The sequence below is a fragment of the Microplitis mediator genome, chromosome 1 (assembly GCF_029852145.1).
Source record: "Microplitis mediator isolate UGA2020A chromosome 1, iyMicMedi2.1, whole genome shotgun sequence".
NCBI classification, from domain to species: Eukaryota; Metazoa; Arthropoda; class Insecta; order Hymenoptera; family Braconidae; genus Microplitis; species Microplitis mediator.
Genome location: NC_079969.1, coordinates 7,601,797 through 7,625,548, shown reverse-complemented (window position 1 = coordinate 7,625,548; position 23,752 = coordinate 7,601,797). Strand labels below are relative to the sequence as shown.

General features: G+C 31.6%; 3 protein-coding genes across 7 annotated transcripts in view; 2 read left to right on the top strand and 1 right to left on the bottom strand.

The window, feature by feature from the left end:
* Positions 1 to 14,128, top strand: part of LOC130673332 (protein neuralized) — a 36,821-nt gene extending 22,693 nt beyond the window's left edge. The window contains exons 1-4 of one of the 3 annotated variants that reach the window (XM_057478342.1): positions 1,587 to 2,168; positions 9,553 to 9,719; positions 10,208 to 10,785; positions 11,263 to 14,128. In XM_057478342.1, the coding sequence (XP_057334325.1) occupies positions 1,826 to 2,168; positions 9,553 to 9,719; positions 10,208 to 10,785; positions 11,263 to 12,481 (2,307 nt within the window). In that variant the 5' untranslated portion in view covers positions 1,587 to 1,825 and the 3' untranslated portion in view covers positions 12,482 to 14,128. Of the gene's footprint in view, positions 1 to 1,586; positions 2,169 to 6,559; positions 6,954 to 9,552; positions 9,720 to 10,207; positions 10,786 to 11,262 lie in introns of those variants that run through there. The other 2 variants (XM_057478398.1, XM_057478469.1) reach the window with 2 other exon arrangements.
* A 136-nt stretch (positions 14,129 to 14,264) lies between these two features.
* LOC130674652 (tubulin alpha-8 chain-like) lies at positions 14,265 to 16,976 on the bottom strand. The gene is made up of 3 exons (XM_057480086.1): positions 16,760 to 16,976; positions 15,199 to 16,403; positions 14,265 to 14,524 (listed from the first exon to the last, which is right to left on the bottom strand). The coding sequence occupies exons 1-3, from the start codon at positions 16,760 to 16,762 to the stop codon at positions 14,398 to 14,400; spliced, it is 1,335 nt and encodes a 444-aa protein (XP_057336069.1). The 5' UTR covers positions 16,763 to 16,976; the 3' UTR covers positions 14,265 to 14,397.
* A 2,263-nt stretch (positions 16,977 to 19,239) lies between these two features.
* The window catches only part of LOC130673129 (protein tincar), a 49,440-nt gene continuing 44,927 nt past the window's right edge, over positions 19,240 to 23,752 (top strand). For 2 of the 3 annotated variants that reach the window (XM_057478237.1, XM_057478097.1), the window contains exon 1: positions 19,240 to 19,824. The gene's annotated coding sequence lies outside the window, so the exon portion shown is untranslated. The remainder of the gene's footprint in view (positions 19,825 to 23,752) is intronic. The other variant, XM_057478166.1, reaches the window with a different exon arrangement.

Genomic DNA, 23,752 nt, shown 5'->3' with positions numbered 1-23,752 from the left:
TTGTTTAATCAGAATTTTGGTTGAAGCTCAGAAAAGTTTTTCCGAGAAAACTTTCATTGGCTTTATAGATTTTGTAGGTAATATTAAAATTATAATGAAACTATAGAAGATACGCAAAAATTTCATAAGAACAAATTTGTAGACAATTAAATTTCCTACAAGTTTGTACTCAACCATTTTCGTCCTTCATCTCATAGTTTAGCTCCAATTTCAAATCGAAAAAAAAAAGCTCCATTGCAATTTTTTTTACTCCTTTTAAAAATTCAGTATTCGAAATTAAAATTGCAGCTCAACTATTGAAGATACGCAAAAATTTCATAGGAACAAATTTGTAGACAATTAAATTTCCTACAAGTTTGTACTCAACTATTTTCATCCTTCATCTCATAGTTTAGCTTAAATTTCAAGTCAGAAATAAAAAAAGTTTCAATGTAGATTCTTCTACTCCTTTTAGAAGTTTAGTATTTGAAATTAAAATTCCAGCTCAACTATCAAAGATACGGAAAAATTTAATAGGAGCAAATTTATAGAGAATTGAATTTCCTACAAATTTGTACTTAACCATTTCCATCCTTCGTCCCATAGTTTAGCCCCAATTTTGAATCAAACAGAAAAAAAGCTCCATTGCAATTTTTTTTACTTCTTTTTAAAATTCAGTATTCAAAATTAAAATTGCAGTTCAACTATCAAAGATAAGCAAAAATTTCATAGGAACAAATTTACAGAAAATTAAATTCCCTACAAATTTGTACCAAAACATTTTCATCCTTCGTCTCATAGTTTAGTCTCAATTTCAATTCAAAAATAAAAAAATTTGCATTGAAATTTTTTTACCCCTTTTACAAATTCAGTATTGAAAATTAATATTCCCGCTCAACTATCAAAGATACGCAAAAATTTTATACCAACAAGTTTATAGAGAATTAAATTCCCTACAAAAATGAATTTTATAAATTTTCCCATATTCTCAATCCTTAACAACTTATCTCCATTCAAAAGCTAATACTCCAAAAATCATAAAAAATAACTAAACAAAAATTCTCATCTCACTCCCTATCCATATCCTGTTTAAAAAAAAAATTACGAACAACTGTTTAACAGACGTGAAATAGAAATCTAAAAGTCTAGGTCCAAAACTATAAAGTTGAATCAAAGATCCAGCTAAAATAGTTCCAGCGTAGCGATCAAGAGCAAAAGAGGGAGAGAGAGATCGAAAAAGAATAAGAAGTTGCAGCCCCAATGTGCAGCAGGCAAAGCCCGGTGCACAATCAGTCTCCAGGTAAAGCCAGCTGTCCACCAGGTGCCGGTATAAAAATTTATATATCCCCCTTACTACCTTTTTAGTTCACTCAACCCCAATATCCACCTTTTCTCTTTATATATGCAGCCTCTATACTAGTTTAGCTTCGTTACAACCTACACTCAGCTACAACAGAGCTCCTCAATACCATCTTTTACATTCACCGTGTACTTAACACGCGTGCGCGTATCCCCCAAGTCTAATTGCCGGGTAGTGGGGAGCTCGCTTCTGATTGGTCAGTGGCGCGCGCTCACTGCCAAGATCTTTAGCTGCACGAACTGGAAACTCTCAGTCGCACAGTAGACTCCCGAGCGTCAACATCGGCGCTCAAGTCGTTTTCCCAAGTAAAATCGCGCACGTGCGCACTTTTTAAAATCGTAACCAACAGTTAAGTGTTTATTTAAATCTGTCAAGATAAACAGTGTTTTATTAATTAAATAATTAATTATACAACAATCAAGACACATTTGTGTTTGATTGCGTGATTTTGTTGCATATTTACAAATAATATATTTAAACGATTTCATGGGGGTGGTAGGCGGAGAGTGCGCGGTCAAAGGTACCGGCGTTAAAAGCCATCCCTGTCACTGTTGCGGCAGTACTCGTATATCAACTAACGTTGGACCAAGCGTTGTTATACAAGTACAAAATAAACATAGACGTAGCACACGTAAAAGTACTTGTTGTAATAATAATAATAATAACAATATTAATAACAGTAACAATCATCAAGAACAATTTAATCAAGAACCAGATATACCGACAGTTATTCCTAATAGTCCTACCACAACTTCAACGGATAATATTTTAGCTCCATTAAAAAGCAAAATGAAAGTGCTTAAAAAACTTAAAAGGAAAATGGGTTTAGGTAAGAAACTATTTTTTTTAAATTACATTTTTTGCCTATTAAAATTTTTTTTGCCTATTAATGATTCTGCCTATTTAATTTTTTTTATTTAATGCCCATTATACCCTTACATGATTTTTGTAATATTTTGTGCCTACTAAATATTTTGCCTATTAATTTTTCCTATTAAATTTTTGCCTATTAATTTGTACATGTGAAAAATTCTTATTAATTGAATTCGGTGAAGATTTTCTGGATGATAAATTTTTGCCTATTAAAATTTGATGCCTATTAAAAAAAATTTTAGGCAATTAAAAAAAATTTTTTTTAGAATATTGAATAGGACGCGTTAACGATATTGATCGTATTTACTATCTCTTTCTCATTCTCTATAACTATCTTCGTCATTTGTTCTCTTGTGTCCTCGTACACTCAACTACATACACTTTTCATCCCCTATATATATATATATATATGTACAGTACACTACACTAGGCAACATGACTCGCATAAATTTTGATGATACTGAGTGTAAATCGCTTGAGAGTCGGCTCTTGATTATATTCCCTGAAGCATTTGTTGTAAATATAAAAAACATATATAGATTGCAGGAGACGGAGGTGGAAAAAAAAGTTACTGACTTCCCTAAGGATATTTAATATCGAGGGAGCTGTGCGGAAAAAGTAGCAGTTGTTTGAGATTCTGTTTTATATTGCCTTCTTTTTTACTTTCTCGCTCTTTTAGTTTCTTTGTCATCGGTTTTCTTTTGATGGGACGTTGTATTGGGCAACAATAACAGTTGCGTCTAAGGTGCATTATAGGGAAATCGACAGATGTACAAAACTTTATAGTTTTCGAGAGTTATAAATTTTTTTGCTTAAGGGGGAAATTTTAAAATGAACTTTTTTTATTTTAGAATTTTTTATTTTTCATAGGAATTTTTAAAATTTTAATAGGCAATTATTGAATAATTTAAATCAATTGACAATTTTTAAATTATTAAAAAAATTAATAGGCAATTTTTATTACACTTCAATAGGCAATAATTTGCCTGTTATTTGAATCAATAGACGTTCCTTCAAATTCTTTAGGCAAAAATCTTGAAAGACAATTTTTCAAATAGGAAATTTTCCCAACATTTTCATAGGCAATAATTAGTCTATAATTTGAATCAATAGGCATTTCTTTAAAGTCCTATAGACAAAAATTCTTAAAAGGCAATATTCAAATAAGAAATATTAATAGGCAATGATGGTTCACTAATTTTGATCTGTTGGAATTTTCATAAATTTCTATAGGCAAAGGAGGCCTTTGATAGGCAATTTTGCACATAGTAGGCAATAATTATTTTGTAATTTTTATCATTAGGGTCAAATTTAAATTTTCATAGGCAGCCCTCCCCCCAATTGATGGGCAAATTTTTATTAATAGGCAATGGGAAAAGGAAAATATTTTAATAATAAAATCCTATTAATTTAAGGCAAGAAGATTATATTTGTTAGCAATTACTGCATTAATAGGCTAATTTTTAATCAGTATTTTTTTGATACTTTGCCTATTCAAAATTTTTTGGTATACTGTAAGCAAAAATAAATTTAATAGGCATAACATATCTATATAATGGGGACAAATTAAAAAAAACTAAATCGTTCTAATAAATTTTTCTCACGTTACAAGTATTTTTAATAGGGATCTTTAACCATTACTGGAAATTTTTTTTCTCTCATAAGAATCAATTTATTGAGTCTCTCATTAATTTAAAGAATTAACAATCGTTAATGGATAAATGAAGTAAAACGTGAATAAGAAACTTCGAATCCACTATCTTACACATGACGTCACAAGCGCCCGCGAATAACCCGTCTTTGTTCCCACAGGCGCCGTTTCATAAACCGGTTTTATCCCGCGGTATTCTATAACGCTTACTATCCCTATCAGCTGTGAAACACCGTTGAGTCATATATATACACAATATATCAATATAAACAAAAACAAACACTCACCAAACATTTACTAATTTTTTTTTTTATCTTTACATATTTACCAAAATTATCAATTTGTAGAAAGTATTTAAAAATTTCATTTTTATCTCAATTTTCTTCCATAAAAAATTCAAATTCTTAGAAATCCGGGGCAAGTTGAGACCAAATTTTTTTTGCTTAAAAATTCTTAATTACAGGTTTTCAAAAAAAAAAATGGGTCAAGTCGGTCAGCTCGGACATTTTTGAACTGACTAAGTTACCCCGTTTTTTCTTTAAACCACAACTTCAAGACTTTTTACACAAGAAAAAAATTTCTCTTCGTCCCTAAAATGTCTCATTTTTCTCTGTACATAATAAATATTCAATAAAAAAAATTTTTTCTACATTTTCTATGTTAATTATTACTCTCGAATAAACTTAAGAGCTATTGTATTAAAAAAGACAATATCTAACCCTTTTACTATTATTATTATGTAAATTTTTTTTTTTTTTCATACTCGGTATGATAAAAAAAAAGTTGAGCTTTTTGAAGCGCATACTCTTGTGTTACCTACATAACAGAATTCCGTTGAGAGTCTAGTATAAAAGCGGTGCAACACCTATATATACCCACATACATATATATACTTATAAAAATATATAGCGTCGAGGGCATTTTAAAATAGCGTCAAGAGACAAGAAAAAATGTGAAGCCTATCGAGGAAATAGAGCACTAAAAACTTCCTCTTTTACATAAAAAAAAATATGTATATACGTATATAAATATATATATGTATAAATATATATTTTCTTAAATTTTCATTACGCAAAAAATAAATTTGTATTAATAGATAATTAAATATGAACTTTGACACTTATTTATAAGTCCGACCTCGTACCGGAAGCGGTCATATTACAAGTGAAATTTAGTCAACAAGATAAATAACAATGATAATTTAACATGCCCACGTACAATTTATGGATAGCGATATTATATAGGCATTCGTGTCTTGTTGAGTTCCATTAGCGAAGTAAAAAAAAAAAGAAATAAATAAATAAATGAATGAATGAATGAATGACAAGATGATTCAATTACTTAAAGACGAGTTGAGGTCAATGTATGTACAAATGAGTAGGACGTAAGCACTTATTTTGCACCCACGAATAATTTATATTGTGTGGTGTATTTGTCAAATAGCCATTGTCGAGCAAAGTTGATGATAAGTTTAATTGGATGATAAGAAATAGCTGATGTTCATATAAAGTTTTGTTGTTTGTGAAATAATGAGTTATGGGTAATAATTTAATTCGTAGAAGTTGACAAGACAGATTTATATTGTTAACTTTTTTAATTTTAAATACTGATGATCGAGGAAGTTTTAAAACGGATGGAATTAAATTTGGGAAGTAAGCTTTTGTGAGATGTATTGCTTTGAAGTTGGTTTTGAGAAGGACCAGGTGGTGTGCGACCGTTGCCTTCTTCAAGAAGGGTCGTTTTTACCATAGATATGTTCCAAGTGTGTGTGAGCATGTGTGTGTGTGTGTGGATGGATGGAGATATAGAGATGTGGATGCAAATGTGTGAATGAGTATGAACATCATCCCCTTTTTTCAGTTCCGTTGTTACATTAGGGAGTTGTAGAGAGAAGGGAGACTGGCACCCTAACCGCATGTAAGGACAGCTGTTCGTTTTCCCATTTAAAGTTTTTTTTTCTTTATGTTCGTAGCTATGTAAGCGATCCTTGATATATTATTTGAAAATTTTCACACTGGAAATTTATAATTCATGAGAAAATTTGCGATACTTTAAATTTTTATAGTTACGGTGGGAACGTTATTAATTGCCTTTAAAAAAGGTGTAAAAATTTTAGTATCCAAAATTTAGGAAATATAAATTTATAATTTGCTGTTTGAGTTTTAAAGTCGCCAAAATATGAATTTTTAGAAAGAAGTCGAAGTATGAATTTTTTGAAGAAATTTGAATTTTGTCTTCTTTTATGAAAAGTCGAAAAATGACCAATGATATTTTGGGAAAGATAAAAAAAAAGAATTTTTGGATTAAAAAAAAAATATAATTATAGCATTCATGCAAATATAATCCGAAAATAGGTTTCCATGTAACAAAGAAAAAATCTATGAGAACCGTTCGAAAATCTATTCACATTATGCCCGAAATTGAAATTTCAATACGTGACCCCAGAAGAGACTATTTCATAAAAGATACGGGCCCAAGATATTGACCAGGATAATGCTCCTGGTATTCTGGTATTGGTATACAATAACAGAGTACCCATACACACAACTACGACTACGACTAACTACCACTACAGCAACAACAACAGCAATACACACGCTAGGGATAAGACATAGCATTAGGGGACTTGGTAGGATATAACATTGAGCAGGGCGGTGGTAAGCATACGCTTCTGTTGTATGTTGCCAAGCCCCGTAGCCATGGGATAGCGTGCATGGTAAGCTGCAGCTGCCACCGGCATCAGCGTGAGGTTTCTTTTCTCATTTCGTTCAGCAACGCCAGTCGTTATACTGGCGTCCAACGAGAACAACCTTTTTAAATCAATTTCCTACTGATTCATCGCTTCTTCCATCAATAAAAAACTCATTAAGCCCAGATCTGAACCTAGATCCACATCGGGCCCAAGTCCTAAATCTAGACCCAGACCTAGACCTAGACCTAGATCTAGACCCAGTTCTAATCCCAGTCCCAAGTTATCAATTCGTAATAAAGTGAAGTGTTAGTTGATCAAAATGTCACTGTCATATTCAAGAACACGGAGACCTTTGACAGTTGGTCGAGCTAGACGTGTCGCGCTAATGCGTCTAAATGGTGAGTCCATTTGAATTTAACCGCCAATTATTTGATTTCTTTGTTACATTTAATATCTTATTGAATAAAATCAAGCGTTAGCACTTGAAAGTCGCGTCAGTTTATTTACAAACTGACTTACTAAAGTAATCCATACTCAGCAGTGTTTTTTTTAAACAGACCCCCTGCTTATACGAGACGACAGATGTCCCGTAACTAGTCCGCTTATAAACTTTTATCACATTAGAAAACCCCTTAAGTCTTTCTTATTAATAGGATTGGCCAATACACCCACGTAGTTCTCTACACATGTCGGCTGTTTTTTTTTTTTTAAATCCACTTTAAACAGATAAAACAACTTGGGGATAACGCGGCCCTATCTATTCGTATGTTAGGCTCCGAGTTATAACTTAATAAATTTCTTTGTTTGTTTTGTTGGTAAAGGCCGCTGTCTACTCTACCGACACTCCGGTAGAGAGCTAGGTCATTGGGTGTTGCATAAGCAACGAGTCTTTCTGGGGGGAGTTTAGTTGGTTAGCCAAGTGAGAAAGAGAAGGAACTAACTCGTTGGAAGGGAACTAAAATATCCTATTCTATATAATAGTAGAGATGGCTTAAGGAGCGGCTTAACTTCTAGGTTATAATGTTGTAGAGAAGGAACTATGAGCAAAGATCAACGCTGCGGGCGTGGGAAAGTGCCATAACATGATTCACTCGTTAGACATTTTTATACGACAGATTTTTTATTTAATTACATAAATAATAACAATAAATATAAACACATATATTTAACAAAATTCGATCATTTTATATCTTAGTTTAATTGAATCCAACAAACGGAACTGTTTTGATGAATTTTTTATGCTATTTTATTAAAACACTGCTAGTTTTCCCACGAGATGATAAGGCTGTACTATGATTACTCAAAGTAGCATGCGATGCAATGGACTAGAGGCTGTAAACCAGCGAATAAAGAGAATAAAGAAAAAGAGAATGTTGGGTTGCTGGCCTAAGATGAGGTCGATTACATCTATGGACCAGTGAACTTCAAATAAACAACCTTTTTTCCCTTCTTCAATCTCATTCATTTCAACAAAGAAAAATTTTACATTAGTCATTCTATTGGTCATGGACCAAATAGTCGTGATTGAAAACTGATAACATTCCACTAATCGGATGAGCAATCATCTGTGACGAGTTACAAATAACACTCTTTTAATTATGGTCATTGCAAGTATGCTAATAACTCGATTCCCGTGAATATTTAATTACATATTAATTGTATTGGCTGATTGGTTGTCTTACAGTGTGAGCTAGTTGTCGGTTCTTTGTTGAATTATTAAATAAGTGAAAGATACTTTTGAGTTATTGCAATTCTTCTATCATGACCGTGGGAAAGTTTTGAGCGTACCGTTGCAGAACCGAAGCTGAGATGGTTTCTTTATTTTTTTAAAAATATTTAAAAGTCGAGGTATTGAATTTGAAGACGCCTTAAAAAAGGGCGTTATGTTTGATGTGAAAATTGTAGGTTTTTGCTTGCTGATAAATGTAATGAAAAAAATACATACTGAGTAATTCACAGATCGTATTAAAGGCGTAAACGTTTTTATCAGCCTATTGTTTGTTATATTCGTGTAACATCCGTTAAAAGTGTTATTATTGTAAGGAGAGCGTATCGTTAAGTCAATTTTTTTTGTTAAAAAAAAAGCTATTCCGTTATGTACTGTCTTTATACTTCCGTCACGGAGAATGCGGTTTCCGGTTGTACACCAAAAGAACCGGACGATGATATTACGTTGTCTGTTTTTAATGCCTTAATCTTTCATGCTTGATTCCTGGGTAAATCGATATATTAACTCAATAACTGAAATCTGATTCTCAGGATCAGATTTATCAATCAAAGGCTGCACTGCCTAAAAAATTCAATTGAAAAAAGTATGGAATCCTAATTAAATCCATGGGAAAGTATTTCTCATGGCCGATTTCTTCATGAGAGAGATAAACTAGTTTGTTATTCGACAGATACTTATTCCGGGATTAAAATTTCGACGGTTGTCGTCAACAGACTGACGGGTTAGCTATCCCATGGTCATGTATGTGTGGTTGTGAGCTGTAGTACCTACTATAGGGGTCATCTAGACCCAAATATTATGTATGAACCTAAAAAACCTCTTCACTTTCTACTTACTGATCAAAATTTGTTACTTATTATTTGTTTACGCTATCAAAGAAAATGCAATCTGTTCTAATGATATTCTTGATTGCATCTGAGATGGAAGTGTCGAATTTTGAATAATTAATACGTTTTTTAATTGTCAACAAACTACTTTTACAGAAGAAGCTCAATTGAAATAAACTCTTGATCTGTTGGGTTCATTTTTAAACATTTGACGTCAAAAATTTGAATAACTATTAATAGTATTGTTATCTTACGGACGAAATTTTGCCATAAAACTCATACATGTTTATCGAACCACTCATATTGTAGTATTGTCTAGTAGATTACAACAATATTAGTTTCCCGCCAGCCGATATCTCATAATCGAAATTCGTGTGATCCCACAAGGATCGATGGGAATTCGGAAGTATGCTAATGAAAAATTTTTTTAAATTGTTTTAGCGCCGAGATCCTCAAATGCAGGTACAAACAATTTGCCTCCCTTGACATTTCATCAGGTGCACGGTGATAATATACGTTTATGTAATGGTGCTACTATCGCCAGACGCCATGAGAGTTTTTGCAAAGGAATAACATTCAGTGCACGTCCAGTTCGCGTTGGTGAAAAGGTAAGCTGGTTTTTTTTTTATCCACCTACCATCTTTATTCCTCAGAATTTATAGTTTTTATTTAAATATTCGTGGGTTTGACCCATACCTGAAAAGGACATTTGCCTAAATTATATTGATTCAACAGTCGTGACTTAATAAGGTAGCTAGTTATTTCTCAGCGACCATAAATTATTAGTTTGGGTTAAAAGGAATCTAAATTATATAGTTTTATGCTGGTTTATTGTTTTATGATAATTCAGTCAACATATTTGGAAATTGAGGTTTTTATTTAAGCACTTCCGGTATACTTTCTTTATAAATTGTGCCAGCTAGAGTCTTCCGGTTTAAGTTGTAAAAAAACTTTACACGATTTGAAATATTCAAATTTCGTAAACGGACATCGGATTAATATTGACCCCGACTCCTCTACTAATGGGGAGTTAATTCTATTGAAATTTGAATTCCCTTGAAGAAAATTAATGTAGCCTTTGTTTTGTTACCAAAAGGTATGCGTTAAATTCCTGGAGATGTCAAACAACTGGAGTGGCGTAATACGATTCGGTTTCACAAGCAACGATCCGATTCACTTGAGAAATGGATTACCGCGTTATGCCTGCCCGGATTTAACGAATAAACCTGGCTATTGGGCGAAGGCACTGGCTGAACGGTTCGCTGGACGTGACACCGTTCTATTCTATTACGTAACAGCTGCTGGTGATGTTCACTTTGGCGTGAATGGCGAGGAAAAAGGCGTATTTTTTAGTGGGGTCGAGACACGTGGACCACTTTGGGCTGTAATTGACGTCTATGGTAACAGTACTGACATTGAATTCTTGGATCCAAATCGGCAACACTTCAACAACATAAGACGTGGAGTTGAACACAGCAATGAAGACAACGCACAGCCGAGTCGTCACACGGCCATGGATGATGCCAGCAATGCGGGCCGCGATATTGTTGAGAAAATAATTGTACCGTCCATGCAAAATATGTGTCTACATCATGCCACCGAACCGGATGTAGACCTACCCGGACTCAGATTTCAACCATCAGGTGTTCTGTTTGCACCACTTCCGTTCCACCCGTAAGTATCTTTTTACAAATCTTTTACTTAAATTTTCTTACCTGAATCCAAATAAAATTCATATCAAAGCTTAAGAATTCTACTCTAGTCCTTTTTTAAGAATTTCCACATTTTTCTCACAGTCTTGATTCGACTTTTTGTTATCGATCTATGATAACTTGAATCAACAGTCGACTTCTTTGCTTTGTCAGTCGATAACACGCAAGCTTTGAACGTCTCTTCATTAAATTTCATCCCAAATTATCCGCGATGACTTTGAAGTTTAATTTTTAAAATTAACCGTAAAAATGATGATTCGTTTCATGGGATTTAGAAAGTAGAGACACTGAGCTTTGAAAAAAAAATTTAATTTCCGTATCATTATTTTTGAGGAAGTTATCACGCATTGAATTTTTTACAACGTAATCACCCACATCCTTCCCACTCGTAATTAAAAGTCTAAAACAACAAAATAATTCTAAAAATGTTATCTTACAGAGTACGTGGCCGGAACATCCGTTTCAGTAATCAGCAATGCGTAGCAACACGCAATGATACAGAGTTCTGTCACGGTTATGCATTTACAAATCGTCCATTGATACTGGGCGAGCGTCTAGTCGTACAAATACTCTCCACAGAACCGATGTATGTTGGAGCATTAGCCTTAGGATTGACCTCATGTGACCCAGCAAGATTGACCGCCGAAGATCTTCCTGATGACAGCGACCTTCTGTTAGATCGTCCGGAATACTGGGTCGTTTCAAAGGACGTTGCCTCGTCACCACAACCAGGCGACGAAATCGCCTTCACAGTTACTCACTACGGCGAAGTTCAAATGTCGAAAAATGGCGGTCCACCAAATATCGTGATGCACGTTGACCAGAGTCTCCAACTCTGGGCATTTGTTGATGTCTATGGCAGTACCCAGCGTGTAAGAATGTTAGCAAGTCGTCCATCTTCACCACCACGTCAACGTCAATCAAATCCTGTAGCTCCTAGTCCAGCTGTAACTGCCCCGACTTCAGTAACCCCAGCGCCAAATCATCCAGCAAATCAACATCCAGCAACCGCACATCCAACTAATCAGCATCCAACAAACCAACATCCTGCTAATCAACACCCAACACATCAAGGCCATGGTACAGAATTGACCAGATTTACAGACATGGTTCAATTTAAACCAACTGTTGGTGGTGGTACAGTTCTGGTTGTTAATTTACCACCTCAGCAAAATTATCCACCAGCTTCACCGCCAATTTACGGGACCACTACCCGCTCACCAGGATTTTATCCCAGTGGTTCTGGTCAAGGACCCAGTCCAGCTGGACCAGCTTCTGCCGCAGCAGCTCCAGTGGCTGCTTCAACACCTCGTCAATCACCACCAGTTCTTACTGGTACCATGAGCAGCACTGGGTCATCAACGTACGTCGACCCAGTAACTTATCAAACTGTAGACGCAACTCTTACGCTCCAAGGAACTGGGCATCAAGGCAACAGCCATCTTCAACAATGGAGCGAAAAATTGCAGCCGACTCCCGGTCAACCCAGCGAGTGTTCCATTTGCTACGAGCGTAACATCGACAGTGTTCTCTATATGTGCGGGCATATGTGTATGTGCTATCCCTGCGCGATACAGCAGTGGAGAGGTAAAGGCGGTGGACAATGTCCACTTTGTAGAGCCCCCATTAGAGACGTTATCAGGATCTACAGATCTTGAACTATTAGCTCTTATTTTAACGAAAATAAATAGAGTAATTGTACTTTGTTTTTTATGTGATTGGAATGATTGAATGCTTGCTTGTATTATGGGTCGCGCTGGCGTGATACGTTTGTAATTTTCCCGGGTAAATTTAAAACAAATTTTTTTTGAGTCAATTGTGTGCTTCCTCCAGCTCATATACTGTCATTGCGATTTTTTAAATTTTACCGCCACTTTTTTTGGATGCGCAGTAGATCTCTAAGATGCGCACTACATATTTTACATGCGCAGTATCTATTTATAGATGCGAAGTACATATTTGATGTGCGCAGATCATATTTATAGATGCGCAGTAGATATTTTATATGCGCAGACTATAAATATGGATGCGCAGTAGATATTATGTACTCGTACTCTTAAAATAATGATGCGCAGTAATTATTGTGTATGAAAAAATAAATTTTAAGACCATGAATATTTACAAAATCAAATGCGTATTAAAAAAAAAACAAATCAAAAAAAAAATTTCGCATATCAACGCGATTTCCTCTAGTATTTTTCATTTAAATCGCGAGAGAGAATGTGAGAGACTGAGTCTGAGGCTCTGAACTGGCGGGAAATGAACAAAATAATAAAATTTAGTTTTTAAAGAGACTAAGAATTAACAATTATGTATATTAAGTAAAGCGATATAGATAGTGACAACGATTTATGCCAAAATATTTAACTTTTTTTTTCTTTAATTTTTTTGTATTCGTACTCTTATTACTTTATTTTTTAAGGTTTTATTTTACACGCGACTACGTTTGATGGCATTAATTAATTTCTTTTCTTTCTGATAATAAAGACATACCAAAGACATTTTCCATAATTTACAATAGTAATTAAGAAAATAATTTTTTTTCTATAATTTTTTTTTTAAATTAAAAATTATAGAAAAAAATTATCAATTAATTTTTTTTTTCATTAAAAATTTGGTGCCTTGAATTTTAAAAAAATGATACAATTGCTTCATAACATTTATGACAAAACGCACGAATTTTATGACTAAAAAAAATGATACGAAACATAATATTAATAATAATAGATAAATAATAAATAATTAATTAATAATCATAATAAATAATGATGTCGCGTTTATTTATAAAAATTTTTTTAAATCATAAGCACGCAATAAACAATAAATGAGCATGTAGTGAAATCTCTAGTCCAGCAAATTAAAAATTTATGAAAAAAAAATTCAGAGCCTTAAAAAAATTTTTCAAAAATTTATTTTTAAAATTTGGCTTTTATATTTCGGATTAATTAAAAATTTTATATATATCAGATACAAAATTTAAAAAAATATATATATATTATATGATAATTAATAATTAATAATTAATGATTAATAATTAAAAAAATTTATTTTTTATTACATAATTTTGCTTGTAACCCGTCCTATGCATTATAATTTAAAAAATAAATTAAACTGTTAATTATTAATTATTAATTTTTAATTGCAAAATTAATTGTGCGCTTAGTTTATAATTTTTTGTAATATATTAGTAATTTAATAATAAATAAATAAACAATTCTGACACAGCCAAGCCAATAAATAATAATAACAATAACAATAATAATATTATTATTAATAATAATTAAATGAGTGAGTTTTTGTTTATAAATAATAATAATATTAATCATAATAATAGTAATTATGACTACAATAAATAATTAATATTGACGCTATTAATATTGATATTAAAATTTATACATATGTAATATAAACTTGATATAAAATGTGTGCTTACACAAACGAATTCTCGTAATAAAAAATATTAAAAAATAATTATCTGTTTTTTTTTTGTTTACCTCTTTATTGTATGAGTATTGATATTTACAAATATATATTTACTTATAATGTGCATTTATATATATGAATGTTAGTTAAGCTACATTTCATCTTCGTCATTGTTTTCGTTGAAATTCATTCCAACTTCACGGTAATCTTTTTCTAATGCTGCCAAATCATCTCTTGCTTCATTGAATTCACTTTCTTCCATTTTTTCGGCGGTAAACCTTTTGAAAAATTCCGATTAAGAAAAGTTTATTAAATTTGTGTTGACAGTTTGTACGTTAATCAGAAATTCAAATTTCCAATCAATTTTTTTTTAAGGAAATATTTTTTATTAAAAATTTTCCGACTGTTTTTTTTAAAAGTTTTTAAATTTATATATATGTAAAATGAGGCACTATTTTTTTATGCGGGGCAAGTTGATTATTCTAAACAATGAGGCGCAAATTTTTAATTAAAAAAAAATTTTGACATGACCCATTTTACCTCAAACTCAACTGTTACCCCTTCCCAATAAAACAATTTTGATATAAAACGAAAAAAAAATTTATTTCACGTAAAATTTTTGGGTCTTGACTGACCAACTTGCCCCATTCAATTTTACACCCCCAACTAACGTTAAAAAAAAAAGAAACCTATTTGTATGGAATAGTGTCTATTTTGCCCCAGACACCAAAATTATGGTGTCCCATTTTCCCCCAGTCTCATAATATTCTGAATTTCTAAGTAAAAATCCTCAAAAATCGAGCTCTTAATTTAAATTTCAAAAATTCCCGCTTAATTTTAAATTTCCCGCCTTTTAAAAAATCACCGCGGGAAATTTAAAATTATGAGAATCACCACTATTGCGGCCCAAGTCTAAATATCTTTGGAAAAAAAAAACAAAAAGCATGCATACCAATGAACAAAAGCTCTACGACTGTACAGCAAATCGAATTTATTATTCAGCCTCATCCAGGGTTCAACAATAGCCGTCGTATTGGCCAGCATTGCAACGGCCCTTTGGACTTTAGCCAAATCACCCCCCGGAACAACCGTTGGTGGTTGGTAATTGATCCCAACTTTGAACCCAGTGGGACACCAATCGACGAATTGTACCGCTCGTTTGGTCTTCATGGTGGCAATGCTAGCATTGACATCCTTTGGAACAACATCCCCCCGGTAAAGCAGACAACAGGCCATATATTTTCCTTTACGTGGGTCGCATTTTACCATTTGGTTCCCGGGTTCAAAGCAAGTTGCCGTTAGCTCCATTACGGTAAAGTGTTCATGGTAAGCTTTGTCACATGAAATAATAGGGGCATAAGTGGCCAGAGGGAAATGGATCCGTGGATAAGGAACAAGATTTGTCTGGAATTCGGTCAAGTCAACATTTAGGGCGCCATCAAATCGTAGAGAAGCTGTAATTGATGACACGATTTGGCCAATTATTCGGTTAAGATTCGTGTAAGTTGGACGATCTATCGTAAGATTTCGACGGCAGAGGTCGTAGATTGCTTCATTGTCGACTAGAAATGCGCAGTCCGAGTGCTCTAGTGTTGTGTGGGTGGTCAAGATGGCGTTGTAGGGCTCGACTACGGCAGTTGATACATGGGGTGATGGATAAATGGCAAATTCTAGTTTAGATTTTTTTGAATAGTCTTGAGAAAGCTGTTCCATTAGAAGGGATGTGAACCCGGAACCCGTTCCACCACCGAAAGCGTGGAATATTAAGAAACCTTGCAGGCCTTCGCACTTATCGACCACTCGTCGAAGTTTGTCCATCACTTGGTCAATTATCTCGTGCCCTAGACTGTAGTGACCACGGGCGTAGTTATTGGCGGCATCTTCTTTACCAGTTATCATTTGGTCAGGATGGAAAAGCCGACGGTAAGTACCGGTTCGGACTTCATCGATTACTGTTGGTTCGAGATCGATTAGAACAGCACGTGGTATAAAGTGACCGGTTTCGGTTTCATTAAAAAATGTTTGGACACCCTCACTTGATTCGGGAGATGGACATATACCATCGGGTTGGATTCCGTGCTCGAGACAGTAGAGTTCCCAGCAGGCATTACCCATTTGCACGCCACCCTGGCCAATGTGGATTGAAATGACCTCTCGCTAAAAATTGAGATCTTTAGAGAAAGAATTTTTTTTAGGAATTTTGAGTGGTGGGGAAATGTAGGGGATGCCGGGGCGAGTTAAACGAGTACCCACATGATACATTTTTGGTTTGTCGATTTTTATTTTCATTTTTGAGAAAAATTTTTTTGACATGAGTATAGTCATGTTGGTACTCATTCAAACGGAAATTTCACCAGCTACTCAAATCCTAATTTATTCACCAAAAATTAAGTTTCAAAATTTTTACTTTTCTTACAATCAAAATTTTAACGGTTATAAAATTTTTTAACCAACGCTACTAGTCCCGCTAAACTACATAATTTACACTAAAATAATATTTTTAAAATACTTACCATGGTGACGAATATTTCGTATAAATAAAATTGAAAATAAAAAATATTAAAATATATAAAATAAAAATATTTATAACAAAATGACAGACATAAAAGGTTAATAAAATAAATAAACAATTGCCTATTGGAACGTGTTCTTTGATGTCTTTTTATTTTTATTATTATTTTATATATATTTTACCAAGGCTCTAAAGTCTGAGCAGAAGATCAGTAGGTTCGGTGACCTCTCGCCTTTAAAAACTACTTCAAAAAGCCCTCTTTCCCGATAAAGCCGAGTTTTATTAATTCCGTAAGCCTCTTGTGTCAATAAACCCAAAAAAAACTTGCATATTATACTTTTTATCACTTTCACTCTTAATTATTTTTTTTCATTAAAAATTTTCTCGATTTGAATAAAAAAAAAAATATATATGTATATATATATATATATATATATTTGTACTCGGAAGTATACAAAGTAGTTCTAAGTAAAAGGTTGCGTGTCGTTGATATAAAAGTACATAGTTATACTATATATACTTATATATACTTACATGAATACAAAACAAGGTACAACATTCGTTCGATATATTGATTGCCGTAATAAAAATATATGTCAGTGATAATATATGTTTGTGTTTCTGTTCTATTGCACTAAAAATGTTATATTATTGCGTGATTGTATATCCGCGTGGCATTTCACTGTTTATTAATATCAAAAAATTTCATATTTAATATCAGATAACGTAAATTACTAGAGACATATTATTACATTTTTTTTTATGATAAAAAAATTTTATATCGACTTTTATGCCCCAAGTGTTTTAAACTGACATGAAAGTACTCATTTTTACAGTAAAAGTTCATTAAAAAAAATCCGGAGCGAATCTGAGCACTAGTAACGGAGATAAGTTGCTTTGTTTCGAAACAAAGTTATGGAAAAATCGAAACAATGGTACAAATTTTTTTAATTTTCATTGTGACAGATTAAAGACAAGATTTTTTAAGATGTCACGATTGATTGATGTACAAACAATGAAATATGACACTTTGTTTGTAAACAATAATTCATTGTTTGTAATCAAAATTTTTCGGAATATTGTTTCATTCAATCTTAACTTCGGCGTTGAATAATTAGTGTGAATTTAAGAATGAAAATTTAAACAAAGAAACAATAATTGTAATTGTTTGTAAACAAAATTAATTTTTCAATATTAACAACTTTTGTCTTAAACTATCTGGTGTTCAATGTCGATGCATAATTAAAATGGAACCGAAGTTGAAACAATGAAATTTTAATCATTGTTTGCAAACAAAGTTAGATGATCAAAAATTAAAATTGTTTGAGCCAAAATTACAGACCGTATCTATTATTGCTGATCTTAATAAATTTATACGATGAAAATTGAAACAAAGTTCAAACAATGTAATTTTAGTTACTTTGTTTGGAAACAAACTTTTTTAAAATTCTAAATATTTGAGATTGGAAAAAATTTTAAATTACAACTCGAACAAAAATTTCTCTATCGAAGTACTTTAAACAAAGATTATTTTAAACAAAGCAGTAAATTGTTTACAAAGTTCCATTTTCAACTTTGTTTATGTTAATTTATAATCTCAAACCATCAAACCTCAAGCAATTACCCCAAAAATAAATGATGCGAAAAAACCAATCTCTATCTCATTGTTCGTAAACAAACTTAACTTTGTTTGTATAAAATTAAAATCCCATTAGCGAAATCCGGTTCCATCAACATCACTATTCTCAGAAAATAATCCAAACAAACATCACCACCTTCGCATAAACCCAAACAATATCGAGTCTAATATTCCCAAACCGCAATACAAGCCAAACAAATCCAACCAATTGTACATCCCCTCCCTTCCTACCCAAACAATACAATACATATTGAATCCGTACATTTCCAATCAACTGACGAAAAAACTAAATAATTGTTTTCAAACTAGGCCGACACGACAGCTTGTCATATTCCCAGAGTCCAACAACCTACACCGTTTTCCGATACAATACAATGCAATACAAAAAAAAAGTAACCAAACAATAATAATAATCATAATAACCTATCGATAACTGGTGTTCAATACAAACCTACTTTTACACCTACAAATATAATTTTAGCATCCATATTAAATACAAAGACACGTTAAAAAGAAAAAAGGGTGTAGTGGGTGGTTGAACCGAACATTACCGAAGATAACCGAACATACCCGATGTCGAAGTTTGTATAAAATAATATGAAAATACTGATGCCGGATTCTTGTAGTTGTGTTTAAAACCTCTACCCTTATAGATGCGTACATGTTCCGTGTGTTGGGTGTGTGTGCGCACATATATATGTATATATATAACCAAGGGTGGGACTATTTTTGCGACTGCGCATCAATACCTTATACATTGAAATTCTCAAAGCTTTTTATCTCTCTTTCACTCTCTTATATATTCTCTGTTACTCTTTGGCGCTTCGGTTGCTCTTGCGCTCTCGCGGTTATTGTTCTCTCTCACTTACGGGTTTAATACTAAAACGTTGGTTCGGTAGATACTCGCGCTGGATGGTTGTCTGCTTACTACAGCTAGCAGAGAAAGAGTAAAGAGTAAAGACTCGGTTGAATTTTCGCCGACGCATTACCAGCGTGCAACTCAAATAAGTAACATCTCGCTAATATTTATATTTATTATTATCATTATTTATTTTATTATTAATTATTATTATATATTGTCATATTGTATATATATATATTTATATATTTGTGATTTTATAGTTAATTACAAGTAATTGTTTATTTACCGGATTTTTAATGCCAGTGATTTTGTAATTTTTTATATTTATTATGATTTTGGAATTTAATTAATTTTTGTATTGATTTGAATTTTAATTGACTTTTAAGTGAAAAATTTTAAGTGGAGTGGAGTGAAGTGAAGTTTGAGTTGACGGATGCTGGATCAGTAAATTGATTGTAAAATTTATATATATATTTTTCGCTTTGATTAAATTTGAAAATTTGCTATTGGAGAGAAATTGGATTTTTAAAAGTGGAATTTATTTTCAAAAATTGAGGATGTGGGGGTAAGTTGGATGAACAAATTTTTTGTTTGAGATTGAAGACGGGGTAGAAATTTTTTTGAGATTCTAGATTGAGGATCTAGAGATAGAGAGAGAGAGGGGGAAGAAGGGGTAGAGAATGAGGGAGAAATGGCAGGGAAGATTTTTTTTTAAATTTTTGTAATTTGTGAGACGGGTTTAGCGATCAAGTTGAGGAAGAAGATGAAGAATGAGAAGGTGGTAGTGAAATAAAAAGGAGGAAGATATAAAATGAAGAAAAGGATAAAAAAATATATAATGAAATAAAATAAAAGAGGGCGAGGGTGAAGAGGCATGAGGGGAGAGGAGATGGTTTTAAGAGGAAAAGAGAGGGAATGGGCTACGAACAACACCTGCTCTTTGGGTATGCGCGTGCGGCCCTTTATATATATATATATATATATATATATATATATACACACATACATATAGATACGCACACATACATATATATATATTCCTTTTACGACCTCACGAATCTCGTCTGAGGTTTATTTTACCGTTTTATTTAACAATTTAAAAAATTTTGAATTAAAAGATTTTTCAGATCTATAAATATATATATATATATATATATATATATATATATAAACATATGTAATATATATACATATATAATATACATATACATTTAGGTATTGTTTATATTTAATAATTAAATTTATTACATAAAATTTAAACTTAAAAAAAACTTTTTTCGAATTTCAAAATTTTCCAACTTTTTAAAAAAATTTTTGAAACATAAGGTTGTGGGTACTCTTTCCAGAGGAAATGTCATAATAAATACTGTGAGTAAGTAAAAAATTTGAAAATCTTGTTACTGCTGTCACAATATAAATATATAATACTAATTTTGAAAATTTTAATTATTTAATTCCAATGTCATTAAAGATTTTATGGTCTAATTGACCGTCATTTCTTAATTGACAATCGAAGCCAAAAAAAGTTTTATATATTTATATATATATAAATACCAGGTATACTTTCTTGTTAAAATCTTTATTGAGTTAGTTATTTTTATTACATAATTCAATTTTTGTTCAATATATATATATATTAATTTATTAATTGAGTTTAAAGGAATTTAAATTGTGACGGGACAAGAAGTGTGATAATTTTTTACTTAAAATATTTGTGTGTAAAAATTCTTAAGCTGTATAAATATATATAATATAATATAACATAAATCAGTGAGTAGGGCTTTTTATACTTGAGTTACTCTGCACCTGCCAAGTGGTCGAACAAGTATATTTATATACACATATATATAAATATATAGTATATAATTTTAAGTATTTTTTTTTTATTTTAAAATTTTACTTAATTTTTAATTATATAAATATGTATACATATATATATATTAAAGTTGAGAAAAGTTAAAGTTATGAAAACAAGGGATGTCGTGTTAAAATGACATAAAACATGATAAAGGGATTAAAGAATATAAATATAAAGTAATAAAAGAGTCAGGTAAAATGTAATATATAATTAAAATAAACGGTAGTTATTAGTTTTAATTTATATAAAAAGTTAAAATCGTTTTTTTTTACTTTTACTTGGAAAATTTAGCGAAATAAAAATATTCAAATTTAATTTGCGCGCCTTTTTTTTATATTTTGAATTTACAAAATTTCAAAATGAATTTTAGTAGAAATCTTATGAACTGTAATCGATATTCCACATAAATAAGCCTGTAATACATCGACTTTTTTAATTTCTTCGTAATGAGTATTTTTGAAATTCAAATTTACGCGGGCGTGAATTTAAACGGACGATAGTTCGAATCCACCTCCCGGTATTTTTTTTCGAGTTCAAAATTTCTTTATATTTTTACATTATATTTAATAAATATATTCTAAAATATCTCGTATATAAAAAATATATATAAATATCAAAATATAAATAATATATACCAATTTTAAATAAAAAAATTTACTCTTATTGTCAAGATTTAGAATATATAAATATCTATATATATATATATTTTTTTTACCTAATTTTTATTAAGGTTACTCCAATTCCCCCTATTATATACTTTATATATATATATATATAAAGTATATAACAATATAATAAAAACAAAAAGTTTAGAGGGACGATTTCTAAAATTAGAGGTTTTAACTTATATACTATCTATACTTATACTTATACCCCTTATATATATTTTATATATATGATCTTTAAATATCAGCGTCTATATCCATTCAATTCTCAACTTCCGCGTTCATTAAAAATAAAAAAGAATTTAAATTAAATTTTTATGAAATAAAAGTAAAAAATTACAACAATTTTTTTTTTTAATTTTTAAATTAAAGAGAAATTTTTAATGTAATTTTTTTTTTTTTGTAAATTTGTTGTGCAATATTGATGAGAAATATAACCTGATATCGGTTGAGACAAAATGGTCGTTTACCATCTTGGTCTTTAGTCGATTGGAACCTGATCACCCTGAAGCTATTGAATAACGTGCAATCAGCCATGTGATTCACTTTTACTTTGTTATCTCTTTACTCCTCATTTCTCATTGTACTTAAGTACTTCAATAAAAATTATAATAATATAAAATTTATCTTCTCTTGTTATTTTACATCCTGTTATATTATTCATTCAATACTTCCTTTACTTTCTGGTTTTATCAGTCGTTATAATGTTGGCATCACGATTCGTTACAAAGGCAATTCGAAATTATCATTTTTTATTTAAATATTTAGCAATAGGAATTTTAAATTATGAACAGAAAATTGCTATATATTTCATTGTAAAAAGTTATAAAGTCTGATTGACATAAATTTTTTTAATATATAATTTTTATTTTTGCCTGAGGTTGTGAGTACTCTTTTCAGAGGAAATAGTAAAATATGACTAAACATAAAGTTAAAAATAACGAAATTTAATTACAGTCAAGAATTCCAAATTCAAAAATTTTGAAATTTTTTTCATTTTACCCCAGGGTTGTGGGTACTCTTTCCAGAGGGAATTACAGAATATTCCTCAATCCGAATTCGAAAATATTGAAAATTGATTCTAGAATCCAAAATTCAAAAAAGATATATTTTTCAAAATTCATTGAAATTTTATTATTCAGAATAAAATACTGACAATCTAATTACTTATCCTATTTCTCTAATATAATGCAGTAAAAGACTATATCCTACGATAAAAGTTTAAAATTCAAAATTTTTTAAAATTATATTTCCTATATTTTTTACTTTCGACCCGGCTTGTGGGTACCCTTTCCAGAGGAAATCAATCCCCGAGTTCTAAAAAAATTTCCATTCATCAATTACACCAAATTGTCATATTTGTGTATTCGCAAAAAAATATATAAAGCATAAAAAAAAAAAAAGAAAAACAAAAAAAAACTCATAATTAAAACAACAGCAATTGACGCGACTGCTGTGATTTACAATGCAATGCATCAAGTGAAGAGCCACTCGGTCAGCGTCACTGATGTCTAAACACATTGACTCGTACCCCCACCTCCAACACTAGCCATGAGCGATGATGCTCTGACAAGGGGTGGGGAGTATTTAGCTTCTATTCACGCATTGAGTGAAGTTCAGTGAACATCGAAAATGACTAGACAGAGCGTCATGCTTTCTGCTACTGCTATTATAAACCCAGACTACAGACTACTCCCTAATACTGACCTGACCAGCGATTTGCTTTCTATCCTAGTATGTTGTGTCTACCGTCCAGTGTGCAATATCCACTTAACAATATGTACTTAACCATGCATATATATACATATATATATATACGGGTGAGGTTATATTATATAGTAAGGTATTATTGAGACGAGCATACCACGAACCACGACCCTTTTACGATAGCCCAGTACAGGATGCTCGTGGCATCGGAGTATCGCCCTCGTACTTGCTATATACGTATCGATCCACTCGTTTAGTTGTAT

Excerpts from the sequence above, each read along its gene's own strand:
- LOC130674652 (XM_057480086.1), bottom strand. Across the intron at positions 14,525-15,198 it reads CGTAGAGCTTTTGTTCATTG|GTTTACCGCCGAAAAAATGG; the intron begins GTATGCATGCTT and ends ATTTTTCAAAAG.